We start from the raw sequence: 20,441 nt of genomic DNA, 5'->3' as shown, positions 1-20,441 counted from the left end.
TATTTATTGTAGCTCCAGAAATACATACTTCTGCATCAGGGGATGCTTTCAAATCACAGAATAGTTTATGTTGAAAGGTGATCTGTGGAAGTCAGCTGGTCCAATGTCCAGCTCAAAGTTGGGCCAAATGAATACCATTGACTGGTTGTAACACTAACTGGACATGTATGCGTTGAAACAAGACTACAGTCATTTTAGTATGTACACTGAAATAAAAAGATAGCAATCAGTAGTTTGTTTTTCTTATCATTTTTTCCCTCTTTGGAAAGACTAAATAACTTAGTTTTAGTTTGTCTTGAAAGGAAGAACAACAAAAGGAAAGATCTAAAACGTTGTCAGCCATGAAAATCTATTTTTTCACTGCTTCTGCTCTTCCGCACTGGGTATTGAAATATACACATTGGACAAAGGACATAAAGCAAAACAAGATACTTATCTGAACCACTCTAATGTACATCCTAGAGTTTTCTGTCTGCTATTTTGTGATCTTCTCTTTTCCTGATAAATTTATATTTAGGCTTTTAGCAGCCAAACATATGCATTTTCAGCAATCCTTCCTTATACACCATCCAATCTCACACTTAAATGAAGCAACCCTGACATGCAATTCTTATGGAACAAGCACAGGATGTATTACAGGTATATTCTAAGGGAGGGTATATTTTACGTATATAAATTATCAGTGACTTCAATTTCCAAACACGTAAGTTTTCAGACACAGTATACTCAGATTGTTCTTCCCACACTCATATACTTTTAAGTTGGAAGAAAAGTAAAAGTCACATTGTGAGTCACTGCTGTCTTCCAAACTTCATTCTCACAATTCAGACAAAGCATGAAATCAATTCCTCTTCTTGTATTCTGTTCGCTCTTTTCAGTGAGCCACTACATTGTCACGTATCACCCATTGTGGCTCAGACCACACCATGTGTTGCAACTAAGGAGATTTTGTCCTTCTCAAGAAGAGTCTGTGGTTCTGCAAAACAGTCTGACAAGCCTCTCTGTTCCCTCTTGTTACTGCTCTCAACTTTTTACTGCTCCCCACAAAACACACACTTCATGAGTCAGCCTCAGCACAAGTACAATTTGTTTTGGAGCAGTAGTTTATAATCCACTACCATGCTGCAATCCTTTTAACAGGACAAAGAAGAAAGCCATATTACCAGAAGATTATTTTTTGAAGTTCAGAAATGCTTCATTCTGGAATGTTGGAAGTCAGGATTGGATGGTTACATTTTTAAAGTCCAATCAGAGACTCGATGCCAATTAGTGATGCAAGCCACCCAACAAGAAGTACCCCAATGCAGTATCATAAACCCGTAGGGGACAAAACTGGGAGAATTCATTTATTTATTTTACACAATTTTTACTCAATAACAGAGGCTTAAAACGTCTGAAGTTTCTTAAGAACCTCCAGTTATATTTTGTCCTTTCTATGCAACAAGCTTGTTCTGTCCTCTACTAGCACTGTAATTGCTTAGACAGAAAACACTACATTGTGTACCTGTGCATAACTTGTAACCGCTATTGTTATGAGGAAGCAAGCTGGATTAGTTTTTGTTCATATAAATGGATGAATTTCTTCACACAAGGCCAGACAGATCTCACCTACAGTAGTGTGACCCCTGCAAAAACTGAAGTTACACACAGGTTGTAATTAGAGAATCTGAGGATTGAAGTTAGTGACAAGTAATGCAAGTAACCACAATACAGAGCATGTCTAAAGTATGCGAGAACATCCAACAACAAATTAAAGGGAAAGCTGTACACCTTGTTCACAATTTGCAAGCTCCTTTCTAGATTGTCATGTACTTTTAAATGAATTTGAAATCTAAGGTATCTCCAGTTTAGTACCAGGAAAGTATTTTACGTTAAGAGGTACAGAAAAAAACACATGTGGAAGCTACGTTCTTCTCAGTACTCCAGGAGTGAAGCTGGAAAAATCCCATACAGAACAGTTCTTCTCAACAGCCCCAACTTGCTGAGGACAGAGTATGGACACAAGAGGTTACAGAGGATCAGCTACTCCGTGGGAACTTAATGAGCTTCAGCTTTACCTAAGCCAAGTTAAAAGCAGAAGAGTCTCTTAACCTCTCAGGAGTTACTTCTCTCTGCAGTTTGATGGGTTAGAGATGGGCAGGGGGCAAGGGAAAGAAAATAAGAAAGGGAACTACTGACATTTTTCACATCAAGGAGCATTTACAGCAGAGTCTACCCCTTTAACCAATGGAGCTGCAACATCACATTGCCATACTGACAGGACGGTCTAGGCTGCTATACTTCAATGATACCACACACTAGGACAATGTTGTCATTAAACCATGTTTACAACAGCATATAACTCTCAAAGCCAGGAGTTCACGACTCCAAATACAGGGAACATGGAACAGTTGTCTGATACTGCGCTAAACCCAATCCACAACAAAAACATTTTTAATCACTACATAGTTTAGCTGTCACTATTAATTCTGGTCTTGGCTATCATATGATGTCACAGGCACACTCATACCTCAGCAGCTCTCCAGATCACAGAAAAGAAACAGCTGAGGAATGGAACCATTTAGCTGATTGTCCTTATTGTCTTACTAGGCCTTTCTCAAGGAATGGCAATAAGAGCTGCAGCACAGACATCAGCTTATAGGAATTTAAAAGGCTATTCCCTGCTTTGGATAGAGATCACCATGACAGTTCAATACTAATTAAATTACTAACTTACAATTACAATTAAGTGTGTGGCTTTTCTTTTTCTTTTCTTTTTAAGCAAAAATGGCAAAAGTGGGAAGTTTACACAGTAGCAAGCTATTATACAAAGCTTTTAACCTGCCAAATCTCTTTGAAGGGCTAGCCATCAGATGGAAGCTGCTAGGCACAAGCCTAACACAATACGAAAGGTCTCCTTGGTATTAATCCATGAATTACTAACTTTCACAACAGCTTCTACCCTAGTACAGTTACCTTGATTTCACCACATCTGTCATGAGACTCTCTTTTTCTGATGAATATATGCCAATAAAAAGCCCTGGGGGGCAACTATCCAACCCTCGTGTAAAGCATCTGGATGATTTTCTGAAACGCATGGAGTCCACAGAGTTTATAGCCTAGAGGGATAAAAGACAGCAGTGGCAAGCACTGGGGGAGGTAGAATACAGGCCTATACAAATACATAGCAGTGCACTAAGACCCTGAAGTGTTCTGCTCTTGAATGTAGATTTCTAAAAGCCTGTCATCATACTTGTAATATTATTCATGTGAGAATAATCACAAGTGCAATCTTCCAAGGCATTCACCTGTAATTTAATACCACCTTCCTACTGAGAAAGGGCACCTGTGCCTCTAAGATTATTAGGACCAGTACAGCTTTTTTCTCTTTTTATTCTTTTTTGAGAAGAAGTTTATTGCAGTCATACAATCTTATCTTCGCTTCTGGCAATTCAATCAGACCAAAACCTACCAGTTTTCCCTCTATTTTCATGGAGGAAAGTCAGCCTCTCCAAGCCCAGTGTTCAAGAACACCCTCTTGCCACTTTTGGTATTTACAAGGCACTGAGTCCTACCAGAGCCCGTCAAGACTTTAGCTTCCACCTCATTTCAGCTCACAGATATACTGGATTGTCTACTTTGAAGACAACATAGAACAAAGTTTTCTCATAAAAATTGTACTCATCTACTGCCTTGAATTTTTTAAAAATTCTTCTGGCAAGAAATGGCATGCTCCAGCTGCTCTGGATGTCATTATAAATACTTCGAAGTTTCCAAATAGTTCCTGCTCTTTAATACTGCTTCTTCATTATCTAAAAGCCTATAAAAAGGATTCCATTAAAAAATAACTCCTATCCTGTCAGATTGCTCTTATTATATTGAAATAAAGTTCCTGTTTGATACTAAAAAAAAAATAAAAAAATTCATATCTTTGTTTATAAAGAAAAGTCTCAAAGTGCTTGTTTGGTCTCTTCTAAGTTAATGCTTCCTATCCCTACCACACAAACTGGCTTAATGATATCAGACCTCCTTCATACTCAGTGAAGTTAATACCACAGGGAGAAGGTTTTCAGTAGCACTGGAGGTACAAAAATTCCTGAGACTAACATCAAAGGATCTCTACTTTCACATAGAACTGAAAATAAAATACTCAAATTCTCAAGGCCTTTTGCTGAGAAGTACCATGGTTCCACCAGCAGTAAACGAAATAAGCAAATGCAAGCCCCTAAATCAATCCAACGACCAACAGCTTTATGTTTACCATGTAAAAGGGAAATTTTTACATGACAGCCACCATTTCTGTGGAAAACTACAAATGCATTTACATGTGGTTTTAAGAGTGCTTGTCTAACAAGTTGAATGAAAAGTATAAGGAATAGTTAGAGGCTATAAATCGTTAAAAAAATCAGCCTTTGGTAGACACTGAAAAGAATCACATATTGCATATGATGTACCTATGCTTGGAAGAAGTTTAGCTTCAAGGCGGTAAAGCAGGAAAACTTTGGCACAAAACTTGCTTAATGATTTCCTTTACCTTATGGGTTGATACTCTGTGCTGAGCAATTACAGTTAGTTTTTCTAGTAGCCCTCGTAATCTCTCCTGTGTAGCATGGGAGATCAAGTTCACAACATCAGAGTTAAGTTCCATAATGTCATGCCTTTTACCTGTGGAAGCAGAGAAAATCCATTACGTGTTTTAGTAGTAGCTGATAATTGAAATAATTAGCACAGCAGGTATTCTGTTCCCCCTGGAAGTCATACCCATTATGAATAAAGGTTTGGAGATTATGATTTTCCTGGTAAAGTCACAACTTCAAAGATCTTAGACACTACATTAATAAAACTTAGCCTGGAGCTTCAGAAAATATAGACATTGTTTCACTTAGCCTCTAGAATCACTCTCCTTGCAAGGTCATTTATAGGACAAAGTTAATAAGAACACAAATCAAGCTTCATGTTCAGGGATGGGGAGATGTGGTAGCTGTAGAAATTAGAGCCATATTCTGTTAATTTCAGTAATTAAAAAAAATAGAGAATTACATTTTGCCCTGCTTGACACCATGCTTGTTAACAACTCATCACATTTATTCGATGAACAGGGAAAATTTTCGCAGAGCTCTCCAAGCATATGAGACCCAGGCATCCTCTCACCTACCTCGACCAACCAGTCCATAGCAGACTGACCCAACTATCCTAAGGTAGAAGCTTTAAAAACAAAGACCTAAAGGAACTGGGGTCATCGTGCCTTCAACCCATTCTCTCTGGCTGACACCACTCTCCCTGTTCACTGACAAGTACTGCTGTTCCTCTGTATTTCAGTAGCTGCTTTTGAAGCTGCCTGGACCCCATGCTCAGGGTGAGGTGTCACCTCACACCTTCCTGCAGGCTGAGATGAAGCAGCATGCCTGTGGTTCACACAGTGCAGCTCCACCAGGACACCTAGAAAGCACTGCCTTGTGGGTGAGGCTGACAGTGGTTTCACACACTTTCTGCACAGTACCTTCCAGAAGCTCTTTTCCTTGCCCCTCATAGCATTTGCAATAGTTGTTAAGACTTATGATGCAATACATAATAGCATTCAAAATCCATTTTGGTATTTATTGCCAAGTGGAGTGTTAAGAATGGATAAACAGTACACTGTAAAAAACTAATCACCTATTTCATCTGCCTTTATTATACCTTTTCAGTTAGAGTAGCAAGTCAGGGAAAATCTACAATGTTTTCCCAGGCTATGATCAAAACGCTCTCCCTGTTTGAATTCAGATGGTAAATATTAGACTGTACTTCAGTTGAGTGCAAAGCTCATTTTGCTCAAGCATCTTTTAATGCTTCCTCCATAATTTACCACTATACAATCAGGATACATGAAACTTCAGTTTAAAGACCAGAATTAAATTCCCCCAAACCTCAAAACCACCCTCCACATATACTCCCTGAACAGAGGAAGGATCTCAGCTAAGGAACAGAAGCATCTATTTTCTAAGTTGTTGTAATCTCTGACAGTAATACTTTTCTCACTATCAAAACATTTTTCATTAATAATAATTCATGTCATAAACATGCAACAGCTATCATGCACGTCTTGAAAGAGTTGTACTTATGTTTTCCATCTTTAAATAAGTTGCCTGAACCCCACAAAACAGTTGTTGTACAAGTATGTGGGGTTTTTTTTTTGTTTTATTTTTTTGTTTTTGTTTTTTAGAGCTCTATTTTTCCTTATGTGTACTGCCTGGATAACTAGATAGCCTTCTACTAAGAGAAGGAGACTAACTACTTACTAGGAGAAAAGCTTCTATGCTCCAGTTCCAACGTATATTTTCCCCTTTCAATTAGTAACACAGCACTGCCTTCACTGAACCATACTCCATGTAGTTCAAATGGCAGATCTGTGCCAGTGTGGAGTACATGGAGTATACGAAGGTAGCATACAGAATTTGCAAGATACATGCTATTCACAAGCTAGTTGCATTGCTTGGACTGGGAATAAGTTGCACATAGAAACAGGAAGACTTTCTGATCATGTAACAAGACCACTTGTGTTACGGCTTGAATTATGGCTGCACATATGAACTGGGGGCTTTATATTATAGATGCTGAGCTGCTAAACTTACTGTTACAGAATGGCAAGCGACCAAGCAGGGAACAGGAACAAGGCACTGAAAAATATCAAGCTTGCTGTAAACAACAATGTGGTGCTACACAAATGCACGCTCCACTCCCTGCTTTGACATAACATACCTTCCACAGTATTATCCACTCATACAGACAGATAACTAACATCTCCTTTTGTATGGAACTCAATGAAAGAGTTTTCCATAGAGGGAGTCAAAAGCAAAGGCCTGCCCTGTGCATATAGGTGGATGAGTCACCATCCCTGAATGTGTTTTAAAACTATCTAGATGTGGTGCTCAGGCACATGATTCAATGATGGCTTGTTAGAGTTAGGGTAGCATGGTTAAGCTGAGGTTGGACTTGATGATCTTTGAGGTCTCTTCCAACCTAAGCAATTCTATGATTCTATCAGCAGCATGAAATTTCCTCCTAACCACAGGGGCAGGATCTGCAGCCTTGGTCAGCAGAATAAATACAACCCCAACAGGCTAAGGAATGCAAATGTTTCCAGAGAAGTCAATTTAATGTATCCAATTAGGAGCTGCAGGAATAGAAAAGCATACTTCGGCATGTGAAATTAACATCTGTATGTTTTTTTATGTGCTCCATTAAACGTAAGAGTAGTAGTAGCTAACTTCTTATAAGTAAAAGTGGCACCAGTTTGTCTTCTCCCCTACTGCGCTTCAATCTACTTCTACATAAAAAAAAAATTGAAGATTATTTCTCTACTAGGAGGAGTCAATATAGTTTAGTAGAAACACACAAATGAAGTTGACAGATCTTAGAGTTCTGACTCCTTCAAAGAGGAGAGGCTGGCTAACGAAAGGCAAGGACACACTACAGTAACACATACTAATTACATGTTTTGTTCTCACCGATGTTCAAAATCTTCTTCTGAAGTGCTTCAGAAAACAGAAAAGGTTCATCTGCACAAGAGCGGATCACAGTACCAATGAGCTCTGAATTTGTTGCCAGAATGCATGCGCTCTCTTCATTAATGTTGACTCCAGCCATGGAAGTCACATCATTTACGTCATCTTCATCTCTGCTAAAGAGAAATACAACATTTTATGCTTCATTCAGAATGGATACAAAGAAAAGGCTGCTTCTATCAACAAGTATGTTCACATATTTTGGAGTCTCTCTCTATACTACAAGTTTTTGCTGTGGAAGTGTTTAGGTAAAGAAGCCTCACAACAAGCCTGCACAATTCATTCAAGTTTCTCAAATGTTAGTTTGACTAATGACTCAGTTGCTAGGTATGCAAATTCTTTAGAAGAAACTTAAATTCTGAATAACCTTGGAAACAAAGGGCTGAGGTAAACCATGGTTTAAAATTCCCATGAGATTCCCCATCTCCACCACTGATCTTACAGCAGTGGTATTTATTAGCAATGGTGTTCAGAAGTCGAGATTCCTCTTGGAGTTACTGAGTTAAAGTCACAAGTTAATTGAAATTTGTTATAAAAATACAATTCACTGAATAGCAACAAGTGTAGAATAAAGTTGAATATTGATTAGTTAAACTATGAGCAAGGCAATTTTCTAACAGATATGCCTGCCCTACAAACTGAAGATCGCAGGGAAAGCGTATGAGCGCAACCCTGATTTCAACTTACTTTTTTCCCCAGAGTTCCCTTCTTGCCTGTACGCTACAATCAACTCAGATCTTGCTCTCTGAATCAACCCTACTGTCTGCACATGGTGTGGAGGGTGCCACATTTCTGAAGAACAGTGGCAGAGCTCCAGTTCTCAGCATTCCCTTGTAAGCTGGATTCTGTTGAAGCTCAAAACAAAAATCCAACTGTGGCATGTTTTGGGCTAACACAGCTAGGGCTCCCTGCCATCATGGTAAAGCTCACATTAAGCAAATAGTTTGCATGTTTCAGCTTTAAGATCGATCTTGTAAGCTAAAATACTTAATAAATCTCATTTGTGAAATTTTTGGAGAAGTTTTGCAATGAAACAATCCAAGTTACTTTCAGAAAGCTTTAGATCATAAAGAGAAAGCCTTTTTGCTTTTCACAAAGTGACAAAGGTTGTAATGTTAGCTTTGAGGGTTTAGGACCAATCCAGAACAGAAGCCTGCAGTATTAATTCAGATAAGCTGTTGGAAACACTCAATTTGAATATCTTTTGATTTGGGAAAAAGGAATTTTTGCGAAGGTATTCTCTGATGAAGTTTACCTTCAAAAAGCACTGTATTGCCTAAATAACTCTTGAATCAGGAGCAGGTCAGAAGCTTCCTATTCCTAGACGAAATGGGATCTCTTGGAGAATGTTTTCTGATTAGCAATAGGTATAAATTGAATTTATTGGAAAATGGGTTGGGTTTTAGTGATGCTCAAAAGATACAACAGTGATGTTTGTTTTTCCTTAAACTACAGATTTTTCCTTTTCAGACTTCAATAGTGTTCTATGGTGTAAGACTTCTCCCCCAATATCATGAAGAGGAGCTTGGCTAAGAAATTAATCCAGCCTTCTCCTACCCTTCCTGCCTTTCATTTGTGTACTCACATGCCAGACAGCTTCTATATAATTCACTTAGGAAAAAGGAGACCAACAGATTCTCAAATCTGTTTCATACATTAAGTCTTAACTAGACATAGCTTCCTGACTAGGCTTATGCCTCAGATTCATCACATTAAGAAAAGGACCCTTGTTTATGGAGTCTACATTAGGATGCTTGTAGCACAGGTAAACTATCATACCATTTCAGTTTTCAATCTGGATACATACTCCAAGTACTCAAGAAAGCAACAAGTAACCTTCTGGACTATACATCTAGCCACAATTCTATGTTTCAGCCTCACATTATCAAGTAACTATTTTCTACTGTATTTCCAATGGTAATCTCTCTTATGAGTGCACACACATGAGAACTCATGCACAAGCAGCCATCTCTACCCGTGCTGGTTTTGAAGACCAATTCTAACTTCTGCACTGCCGACATAAGACTGCACTAAGTTACTAGCTTTGATGAAAGATTCTTCTGCCTTTAGAAAAACACCGCTGTACTTATTTTACTTAGTCCAAAGAGCGCACCACAAAATTTCCCTAAGCAATAGTGCTCACTAGCAAATAACATAAGTTTCAGAAGCCCAAGTGAAGTCTGCACTCTTTACTGTTCATTATTCCTTGCTATTTTAACAAAACTCAATCATTTTAAGCATGGTATCATGTATTTAGAGTGAACTATTAAAACCGCTCCATTAAGGTGATAAATGAAAAATATTCTAGAATACATATGGAGGTGTTTGGTTAGATGCTGACTTGCTTTCATCTTCAGCAAAACCTCCACAAAGTCCATCATCTTTATCACAGCCATTAATGCTTTTCTGCATTTGCTCATATCACACCCAGAAGTCAACAAGAACACTCTCCTAGCTGTTACAAATCTCCAGTGCTTGAGGTTGTCAGGACAAACAATAAAACAGAATGCTCTGCTCTCAATGTTATCCTGTATGGAGTCATATTTGACATTCAAATTGAATACTCAACTGGAGAAATATGCTCAAGCAATGCAGATGTACTTCCTTGCTTACAGATTTGGTTGTAGTGGTTGAAAAGTGAGACTGTGGCACCCTCTGGTGTTTGAACAACGCACTCATTTTCTTCACAATCCATTTTCTATTTACTCAATTATTATTATTTTTTAATAGTAAAAGTGAAAACTACTGAGGTATACTTAACTCAAACTTCCGTGCACTACCCCAGACTACTACAGGGGACAGAACAATTCCAGCAGAGCAAGACTCACTAGCACTCCTGATCATCATGGGCAGGAGCAGCTGCCTAGATTTTTCCACTCTGCTATCTCACTCCTGCTTGACTAGCAGTTCTGATTTCTGGAACTTCCCAATCTAAATTCTCAAATCAGCTGTATCCATTTTTGAAAATAACAGGTAGAACAGATGCAAGGAATGCACAAGTACTTTAAGAAGTGAATATGCACCTTATTATTTTTTTTTCCCCAGGGTGCTCCAGTATATACTTGCTTTGTTGTTCAACAAAGCAAAGGACAAGGTTTTGTACTTGAGTCAAGGTAATCCCAGATATGTATACAAACTGAGAGAACTCTGAGAGTAACCCTGCTGAGAAGGACTTAGGGTTCTGGTTGATTAAAAAGGTAATGAGTCAACAGTGTGTGTTTGCAGCCTGGAAGGCTAATGGTATCCTGGGTTCTATCAGAAGATGGGTGGCCAGAAGGTCAAGGGAGGTGATTGTCCCCCTCTACTCTGTCCTCATGAGGCCCCAGTTGGAGTACTATGTCCAACTCTGGGGCCCCCAACAAAGGAAAGATAAGGAGCTTTTGGAAAGCATCCATAGGAGGGCCACAAAGATGATCAAAGGACTGGAGCACCTCTCCTATTAAGATAGGCTGCAATATTTAAAGGAAATTCATAAACATGAAGGAAATAAACTTTTTACATGGGTAGATAGTGATAGGATAAAGGGAATGGTTTTAAACTAACACAAGGGAGATTTAGATAGATGTCAGGGGGAAGTTTTTTTTTTTGTTTGTTTGTTTGTTTTTGTTTTTTTTTTTTACTGAGTGTGGTGAGGTGCTGGAACAGGTTGCCCAGGGAGTTTGTGGATGCCCCATCCCCAGAGTTAGTTAAGGTCAGGCTGGATGGGACCCTGGGCAATCTGATCTAGTACTTGACCTAGAAGTTGGCAATCCTGGCTGTAGCAGGGGGGTTGAAACTTAATCCTTGAGCACCCTTCCAATCCAAGCCATTCTATGAATCTGTGATACTCTACCAAAAAAGTAGAACAGTTTATAAAACTCTTGATGTTTGTTTTTAAAGCAGACCACTCCTTACAGTGCATTCCATGGGACAACCAACTGCCAGTGATGTACAAGGTTTAGCTGAAATCTTACTTTTTCTAGGAGGACTTTTCAAAATTGAAACAAGAAAATCACCCCTTCCCATTCTCATCTCTAGCAATCAAAAAAGAAACAGAGGCCACATCTGGAGTACTGCATCCAGTTCTGACCTCCCCAGTTCAAGAAAGACAGATCTTCGAGAGAGTCCAGTGGGTTCGAAGGAGATTAAGAAATATCTCCCTTATGAGAAAAAATTGAGAGACATGGGACTGCTTAGCCTAGAGAAGAGAAGACAGATAAGAGATTTTTATCATCTAACGAACATGTCTCAAGCGGATGGGGACATGCTCTTTTTGTTGATTCTCAGTGATAGGAAAAGGGGTTTTAACAGGCACAACCAAAAAAACAGGAAATTCCATATGAACATAAGAAAGAACTTTGCTTTACTCTCAAAGAACACTAGAACAAGTTGCTAGAGAAGTTGCTAAGCCTCCTCTGGAGATACTAAAAATTCACCTGGACACTTTCTTGTGCAAACTATTCTAGTTAACCTGCACTAGCAGGGGAGTTGTACTGGATGATCTCCAGAGGTCCCTTCAAACCCATACAATTTTGTGATTCTGTGATTAAACAAGGTCAAAATCCAACTTAAGCAGGGTTTGGTAAGTATCACATTCCCAAATCCTAACAAAACAAGGTAAAAGGAGCCAGGCTTCATGACAAAACTACAGTCTCTCATTGAAGCGTAAGTACCCATTTACAGTCGCATCAGTTATGAAGATGTGCTCTCTGCCCATAACAAATCCCATCACAAAACCTGAAAGGGGGCTATCGTGTTCTCTGCCTCATGGATCAGCTGGCTGATGGATCATAAGCCAGGAAAATTAGCTTTGCTAGGAATAATAAAAGACAGAAGAGAGCAAACTACTTCAGGACTCAATGGGGAAAGTCTATTGCCAAGGCTAGAATAACATTAGGTGATGCTAGGCCTGCTTGGTTGCATTGGTGAGTGCAAGCATTGGGAAGATATCTGAAGAGATAAATTCTTCAGGGACAAGAAATCTATTAGAAAAGAGTAAGCTAAGCTAGAGATTTCAGACCTGAGTTGTCATGGACTTCAGCTAATTACAAATTCATAGTCCAGCAGAGCAGAAATCCATCTTGGATCACATTGTAGAAGCACAGTTATTTCTAAATACTCTAAAAACCTGACAAGATAGAACTTCAAGAAACTCAGTTCAAACTTCTTCATCCTAGAAAATTAATGCATCTTTACTGGAGGAGCACAGAAAAATCTCATTCCTAGGGAGGACCAGGTTTTGTTTTTTAAAATATTTATGAGATGTTTTGTTTACTTTTTTTGTTTGTTTGTCTGTTTTTATTTGTTTGGATATGCATCAGAACAAAGTCATAGCTTTCAAACAATGAGAGGTCAATGGGTCAAAAGCACAAAAGTGTCATGTCTGCGTTTATCTCTGGAAGACTAACTTCAAGTTTGCCTTAAGGTCTTAAAGCTAATATTGCATAATTACGGCAGCCTACTACTATTTCAACATTACATTTTAAAGCTAGAAAAAAATATATCATTTCTCCTTTTTAAAAGTTAATCAGTTATCAGAACTAGAAGCTTTAAGTATTCTTCAAATCTGGCATGTTCTCTAGAATATGCCAGAAGCCATAATTAGAGGTGTAGTCAAAGAGTTCCACCTCTATACATAGGAACAAGCTTGTAAGAAGAGCTAATAAAAGATCCTATAATACAGCACACAGCTTTAAACAGGTTGCTAGCCAGTCCAAATTACAGCTCAACGCTATCTGGCTGTCTGTAAAAAGTAGTACTTATATCTGACTTAATGCTACGGAGAGCTTTTAATACAGGGTAACTTTAGTTAGCAGTACTCACAGGATCAAGATCAATGTCTCCTCTACAAATGAAAAACTGATACATACCGATGTGCACTGTTTGTGTAATTACACTCTTGAAATAACAGTGAAAAACCTAACTCACTGAGACAGTTATCCTATACTAGGAATAAGATCTACTAAAAGGTCTGAGTTTTTAGATTCCTGTTTGACAATTTAAAATATAAGATAAAAACACCAATCATAAGTCTTTAAAGAAAGCCAGTTTTATCTGGGCTCTGTTCCCTCTTCTATATGTGCTGTTTCTTTTGTTCCTTCCTGTAGTAAACTATATTGTTTATTTTTACCTGAAGGATGTTGTTCCATTCTCTTTTATTTTAGTTTTCTGAAGAGGAGATGCTTGAAGCGACAGAATTTTATTTCCTGGCAGGGCAGCTTGCTTCAGAACAGAGCCTAAAACAAAACAAAGAACATGCCATATAGAAAGCAAAATGCTTTTTAATGCTGTTTAATCAGTTCATACTTCTAACAAAGGTACTGCAGACTCAGTAACAATCAGGAAACCAGACACTGTGAAGTGCTACATTCTGTAAGGCCAAAAATCCTACACTCTCAAACACCCTCCTCCGTGCTGATCAGTGAGAGGTTTAAATGAAAACTTATTGGCTGTGACAAAAACTTATGCATCAACCTGGATCTGCTGAAGGAAGAAGTCTCTTGAAACAATTCTCAAGATTACGGCAGTTCAAAGAAAGTTTACTGCAAGGATTTTACTCACAGTATTTTAAAAATTAAATTGCTATGGAGCAACACTTGCTTAACAATTAACAGAAGTGGACATGGTGCTGAGCTTCTCACCAGGATTCCTAAAACAGAACTGAATGCTCCAATACACAACGCCTTCTTACTTCCCTGCAATCTACCAACAGCCCATACTTATTTTTTACACCTCAGTAGCGTTCTCCCTTCTCCATACCAGCAGGAAATTGGTTTGTTTGAACAAGTGTATTCAGCGGCATCCTCTTCTCAACAGGTGTCTGAAGAGTCAGTGCTGAGGACTGTGGAAGTGTGGATACTTGCTTTACAATGGTTCCTGACGGTTGTTGGACTACCTGCAAGTGGAATTAACCAACATGAAGAGTGAAAAGAGTGAAACAAATATACAGAGAGGTAGATAATATCAACATGTTCATTCCGTCAGAAGTGCTGCAGGGCATGCATGTACGTCTAGCTCTCAGTTTATAAAAAACAAAATGCTCAAAGAAAAACTACTTTCAACTTTAAAGTCAAGAAACAAAATCTTAATGACTAGCGTTGCGCTTAAAGCTTATTCAGCAAGTTCTAACAGGCATTTAATTCCTACTCTCAGTAGCTGTATCAGGAAAATTTCACTGAATTCTACAGTCTGCTACGCTAAGAACCTTTCCTAAGTCTTTCTTAACAGGGCTACCAATTGAATATTGAGACTGTCTGCCAACAAGCTCAAAACAGTAGGTATTATACACATCTAGTTTCACAAAAAATCACCAAAACAAACAGAAGCCTTGCATGAAATTCTTTTCCTTTAGTGAAGAGTACACACTATGAAGTTACTGATGCATTTTTGGAGCTGAAAGGTCAATTGTAAATTGAGATGCCAAGTTTTGAAGTGTTAAACAAAAGTACATGAAATGCACCAGTTAGATGGAACATGAAGTGCTAACTAGCAACACCTGTACTGAGGTGTTTGCCTCTGTGCAAAAACAGCAGTACACTGCTGAAGGGTATAAAGGGAAGGGCTGATAGCGTTGTTTAAAGAGGCTCTTGAAAGAAACACAACCTGACAGCAGGATGTCATCACAACACAGACCTAAAGGCACAGCCTGTAAATACTAATTCTTCCTCTTCAGGGGTAACCATTAAAATGCAAGAAAGCAATAGTGATATCCCCAAAGCTTCATTTCTAAGGCTCCTAGCTAGCTGAAACTGGACTGCAGCTTTTGATATATCTTCTGCAAAAGCTCTTAATTACAAGTTGCAGAAAAACCTTTTCACCAAGGATTAAAAGTTACCAAAATTACTAACATCTACAGATTGAATCCTAGCTGGTTAGAGGCAAGAAGCCGACAGAAAAATGGTTGAGAAAACACATTCTCTGCTTTTTAAGTCTAATTTCAGAAAGTCTAAAAAGTGCTCAAACAGTGTTTGTATTTAAACTATACAAGTTTAGAGTTAAACGTGAAGAATTGACATTTATTGCACTTAGAAATTAGGCTGTCTCCTTCTGCCAATTAACTTCAAATTTAATCAGCGAACATCATGAGCACCAGAACCACATGTTCACAAGAAAATGTGCTCTGCATCTGAAGATGTCAAGGTACACACTCCCCCGACAGCTCCAGTTATAATATGCTGCTTATAGCATCATGATTTGACATAACAGTGGTAATGTAGAACAACTGAGCTGAAGGTGGTGTTCAAAAACTAGACAAAGAACACACCATTCTTGAGGAAAAAACACAAGATGCGTATCTCTCTACATTTTTATGCAGATGAAACAACCATAGGAATACAGACAGTGATTGTGGACAAAGTCTCACACACAAAGCACTTCATCACAAACAAGTACAGGCACTAATGTTTGCTTCTATTTGTTTTTAGCCAAGACACAATTTGATCTTTCTGAAAAGATTCACCTTCCGTACGCTGGAAGTCAAAAACATTAAGGACACAATTTATATGTTCAGAAAATTACTGAACAACCAAGCAGCTCGGACAAACTACTCACAGGATCTGCCAGCGTCCATACTGACAGGCACCTAGAGATCTTCCCTACCGTCAGTGAGCATGGTGCTTCATCTTCAGCATACAAAAAACTGAAACAGCACAGGAGGAAGCATAAGTATTCAAGATTAAGGTGTGGCAGACAAAAGAACAGATGGGCAATGTTAAATCAATAGCCTAGATGGAAATTGGAGAAATATATTAAGTGACTGATGAGACTAGATCAACCAGAAACCAGAAAGGATGCACTGGCAGTAAAGCTGCTTTTGTCTGCCATTCTAGATGCTAGGCTAGCAAAAGCTGAAAGTCCTTGGAACCAGCAAAGGGCAACAATTCTAGAAATTCCAACAAGGATCTAATGCCAGAAAATAAAATTCTACAAAAAGAGATCTCTATAAGAAAAAGAGTTACTGTCTCTTTTCTTCAGGTTAGTATGCCTTAAGGAAGTTGACAGAGACATCAGAATAAAGAGCAGCAACACTTAAAGTGCAATGCAACACCCAGCTATCAGCTCAGAAACAGCTGCCTGAGAGAGACCTGAGTAGCTTCAGCCACCAGCAGTAGCAAGTGAGCACACCTCACCGGTGGCTGAGAGGACTGCACCATGAAGCTCTTGCTCTTAATGCTCTAAGTTGTAGTTTCATAGAAGTGTTCTTATCATTAGAAGTCAGCAGCTGGTAACAAACTTTGATTTACCGTGTTTTACTAAGACAAAGCAATGCTATGGCAAGACACACTTTATTTCTCAGGTGAAAAATCTTTGCTAACAAATGCACTTAAATTAGTTCACATTAAGGAAAGAAGTCACAGGGAGGGCATCCTGCAGAGTGTGCAGCTGCTGGGAAGACAGCACAGACACACAATCCAGTCCCAACAGCATCCCATAAGAGCAGATCCCTCAGAGTCCACCATACAGACAGAGTTGTGATAATCATGTTCCAGACAAGAAAGACCTGCATGCTACATCACTCCCATCACAGTTTTAATAGGAAACCACTGCAGTGTTGAAAACTGAAGCATCAATGATGTTACAATAGATCTGGCACATGAAAGCACAGAAGATGCTTCCTTAAATTCCTTGAGCACAAGGAAGACAAATTAGAAACGGACACGCAGAGAGAATGTATGGCATCAGACAACCCTGAGGGCCAGAAAGGAAAAAAAAATTGCTGGCAGCACCGTATGGACAGATTCGCACAGCTGGCATGTGCTTCCTTCCAGTTGGCAGCAGGACCCTTCTCTTTAGGGAGGCAAGATCCTGATTTGTTTTCTTGTGGGAGCAGGCAGGCCCTCTTCCTTTTAAAAGACAAAGCATCAGGGAAGTCCTAGAAGATGCAACCACTTCCACCAACTTGCTCCTTGTGCTAACTGGCTGCCTGAACAAACACCAGCATCCTGATATGGCTGAGCTGCCAGTGGTCAACTAAACCCTTTAACTACACCTAAGACCAAAATTACACACCATTTTTGAACAGAAATTATTTTAATTGCTATGCTTGGGATTTACCTAAACTAATTAAAATATGCTTTATATTTTATATTATAAGTCAATATTTATAACACAGAATAAAGAAAAGCAATTGCATTAAGGATGCCATGCTTCAGTACTGAAGGAGGCAGAAGTCATTTCATGAGTTCAACAAAATTGTATTCACAAAGCATCTTAACTCCCCAGTGCAGAGATACGTTTCCTCATCTAGTTGTACAGATGGTCAATCGTTCCCCTGAATTACATGGCTTGCCATGGAGCCAACAAATGCTCTCCAGCCTTTGTACAGCCTAAGAAGCTCTCATTTTCTTCTGGCTGGAATTTCAAATTTAGTCCTTGAAGACAATAAAGGTACCAATTCTTTTTCCAATTTGGCTCTAGCTACTACTATCCAAATTTGTTAGTAACTGCTTAGTTTTTAAAAAAAACATTCATAAAAAGGATCCTCCCCTATATAGTTCAATGTTTTGTTCTTAATTAAGTCTGAAGAGGTGGAAATCTGGTAAAATTAGCTCTTTACTAAGAATGATTCTTATATTACATTTTCCTTACACACTTGGAAAGGAAAAAAACAAATACAAAATACTTCAGTGAACCTGAATACTATTAAATTAAGAACATACAATAAGCAAGCTACAATGGAAATTCACACAGTACTATACTACTACACCTGTTGTAAGCAAATTTAGCTTCAGAGGAAGCATATTTTCCCTTTGTTTGAAGGAACGCATTTTTACAAGGAAGTCCTATACAAGAAAAGTTATTTATCTGCCAAAAGATGACTATTTTCCTAATCTTCCATGCAGTAGAATGCATACTACTTACACAACATACTCCTCATTATCTCAAAACCTAACTTATTTCACAACGTTGCTCTGTTGGATATATATCAGTGGATCCACATTTTCTGATATTTACCATTAGCAGCCATAAGAACTTAACCTATGCCAAGAAAAAATGTTAACACATTGTTTTTGAGAGTATTGTTTTAATATACAACTATTCCTCCTGGAATTTGTTACCTATTGAGGCCGAACAGAAAAAAAAATAAACTTTGGATGACATTATGACTAAAATATCTTAGTAAATGTGGAGGTCAGAATTCTCCTCTGAAAAGCTCCTTGAGCTAGTTCATAACTTTAACTTAGCGTTCCACTACATATCATCAAGTCACCTATTTCTGAAAAGCGTGCAGAGCAGAGCCTATAAAGGTAGGGAGACTGGAATCCTTGGGGGTCAACAGAGGCACAGCCCTCACAGGGCATCTGATAGTAATTAACATAAGGACCCCATCATCAATTTCTTTTTCTGACACAAGCACTTCCTGCCTTTTCTTTCATATACCAAGCTAGCACAGCTGCATGCACACCAGGAGCCCGAACACATGTTCTCTCACGTTTCAGTCTGGATGCTCAGTCTGGTGGAACAGTGGTCAGTACATCTTGCAGTACACCTCGCTTACAGACTGGCTTTAGACTGACCTTTTCAACAACTGCACAACATCCACAACTATCTCAGAACTGGTTAACTCATGGCAGGCTAGGTTCATATGACAAATGAACACCTCTAAGATGCAAATTGGTATCACCTTGACAAAATGTCAAATAAAAGAAGCCCAGTTACAAAGGAAATTAATCTTACCAACTGTTTCACTTTGACCACTTGCTGAGCGGCCACTGGCTGCGCAATGATGGAGTTGGGCTGTGAGATTTTAATACTGATGGGGGTGCCCATGACAGGTTTCAAAGGCTGGAGAGGGGTTGCTGCTGAGGATGCCACTGTAGAGACGAGCACGGGCTTTACAGACTGGAGAGATGATGTTGCTACTGCAGAGGTGAAGATTGGCTTTACAGTTTGGATAGCAGTGAGCCCTGATGTTGATATTGTTGTAGTGAGGACAGAAGATGCAGGACGAAGAGAGGCTGTCACCACTGCAGAGGCAGGAACAGGCTTCATAGCCTGCAGAGAGGTTGTCACCGATGCACTGGAAAGGACTGGTTTTATAACAGGAGCAGCTGTGACTGTCGTGGAGGCAGACACTGGTTTTATAACAGGAAGAGAATTGGTTGCTACAGGTGAAGTTACCACTGCTGTGGAAGGAGTTAGTGCAGAAGTACAAATTGAAACAGCTTCTTGGGTCGGAGCAGGCTGCTGCATACACTGCTGGATAAAACTCTGAGCATTTGGCATTAGCTGCCGTAAGGCAAGCATACTTTTCTAGAAGACAAAAAGAAAAAACAACAGAATAACACTAGAATAGTCTTCAACAATACTGAATATTACATCAGCCTCTTCCTCACATCCCAGTTTAATTTCTTAACATCAGGAAATAATCTGGTTATTCCAAACAAAATATTTTGCTAGAATTCATAGAAGAAACAAGTATTCTTGAAATGATGGAGATAAGAATCACCCACATAGGTTGAACAAAGACAACAGTCACTGTGTCTTCAGTACTTGGGTGCAATCTTTGGAGACACTTGTCTCTAAGTTTCTTTTGTTTAGAATGTTTCAATGTGGAATTTATGCTCCAGAATAAGACCAGTTGAACTATTCTATCTCAACATTTTTCGTTTTGCCAAAAAAAGAAGTCTGCTATATTATAACAGCTGTGTTTATTCCATTTAGCTTCTCCAACAGAGAGCTACAAATTATCCAGTAAGATCGGAAGCAAGTTCTGAAGACACGAGCACTTGAATACCAATACAGCTGTATCTACACTAGGGGGGGATACCACTTTACTAATGTCTGAATAGCTGCAGCAGCACAGCTTAAGCCAGCTAAGTTTTCTGCAACAGGAGAACATTAGTAAAGATATCTGGCAACATCTCATTTTTAGTACAGCTATGTTTGAGAAGGTTAATGGACAGAATAATCTTCATGCCCTCCATAGATTTTCTCCTT

General features: G+C 38.9%; 1 protein-coding gene across 2 annotated transcripts in view; it reads right to left on the bottom strand.

Annotated features, from left to right (window-relative positions):
- TAF4B (TATA-box binding protein associated factor 4b) overlaps window positions 1–20,441 on the bottom strand; it is a 70,270-nt gene that overhangs the window by 24,031 nt on the left and 25,798 nt on the right. The window contains exons 7-11 of one of the 2 annotated variants that reach the window (XM_085220923.1): window positions 19,179–19,754; window positions 14,262–14,397; window positions 13,633–13,738; window positions 7,467–7,639; window positions 4,514–4,644 (exon numbers count right to left, since the gene is read on the bottom strand). In XM_085220923.1, the coding sequence (XP_085077049.1) occupies window positions 4,514–4,644; window positions 7,467–7,639; window positions 13,633–13,738; window positions 14,262–14,397; window positions 19,179–19,754 (1,122 nt within the window). The remainder of the gene's footprint in view (window positions 1–4,513; window positions 4,645–7,466; window positions 7,640–13,632; window positions 13,739–14,261; window positions 14,398–19,178; window positions 19,755–20,441) is intronic. The other variant, XM_031552843.2, reaches the window with a different exon arrangement.

This window comes from Meleagris gallopavo, chromosome 3, assembly GCF_905368555.1.
Source record: "Meleagris gallopavo chromosome 3, MGAL_WU_HG_1.1, whole genome shotgun sequence".
Classification (NCBI taxonomy): Eukaryota; Metazoa; Chordata; class Aves; order Galliformes; family Phasianidae; genus Meleagris; species Meleagris gallopavo.
The sequence above is the reverse complement of the archived record's forward strand: the minus strand, read 5'-3'. Positions and strand labels throughout refer to the sequence as shown.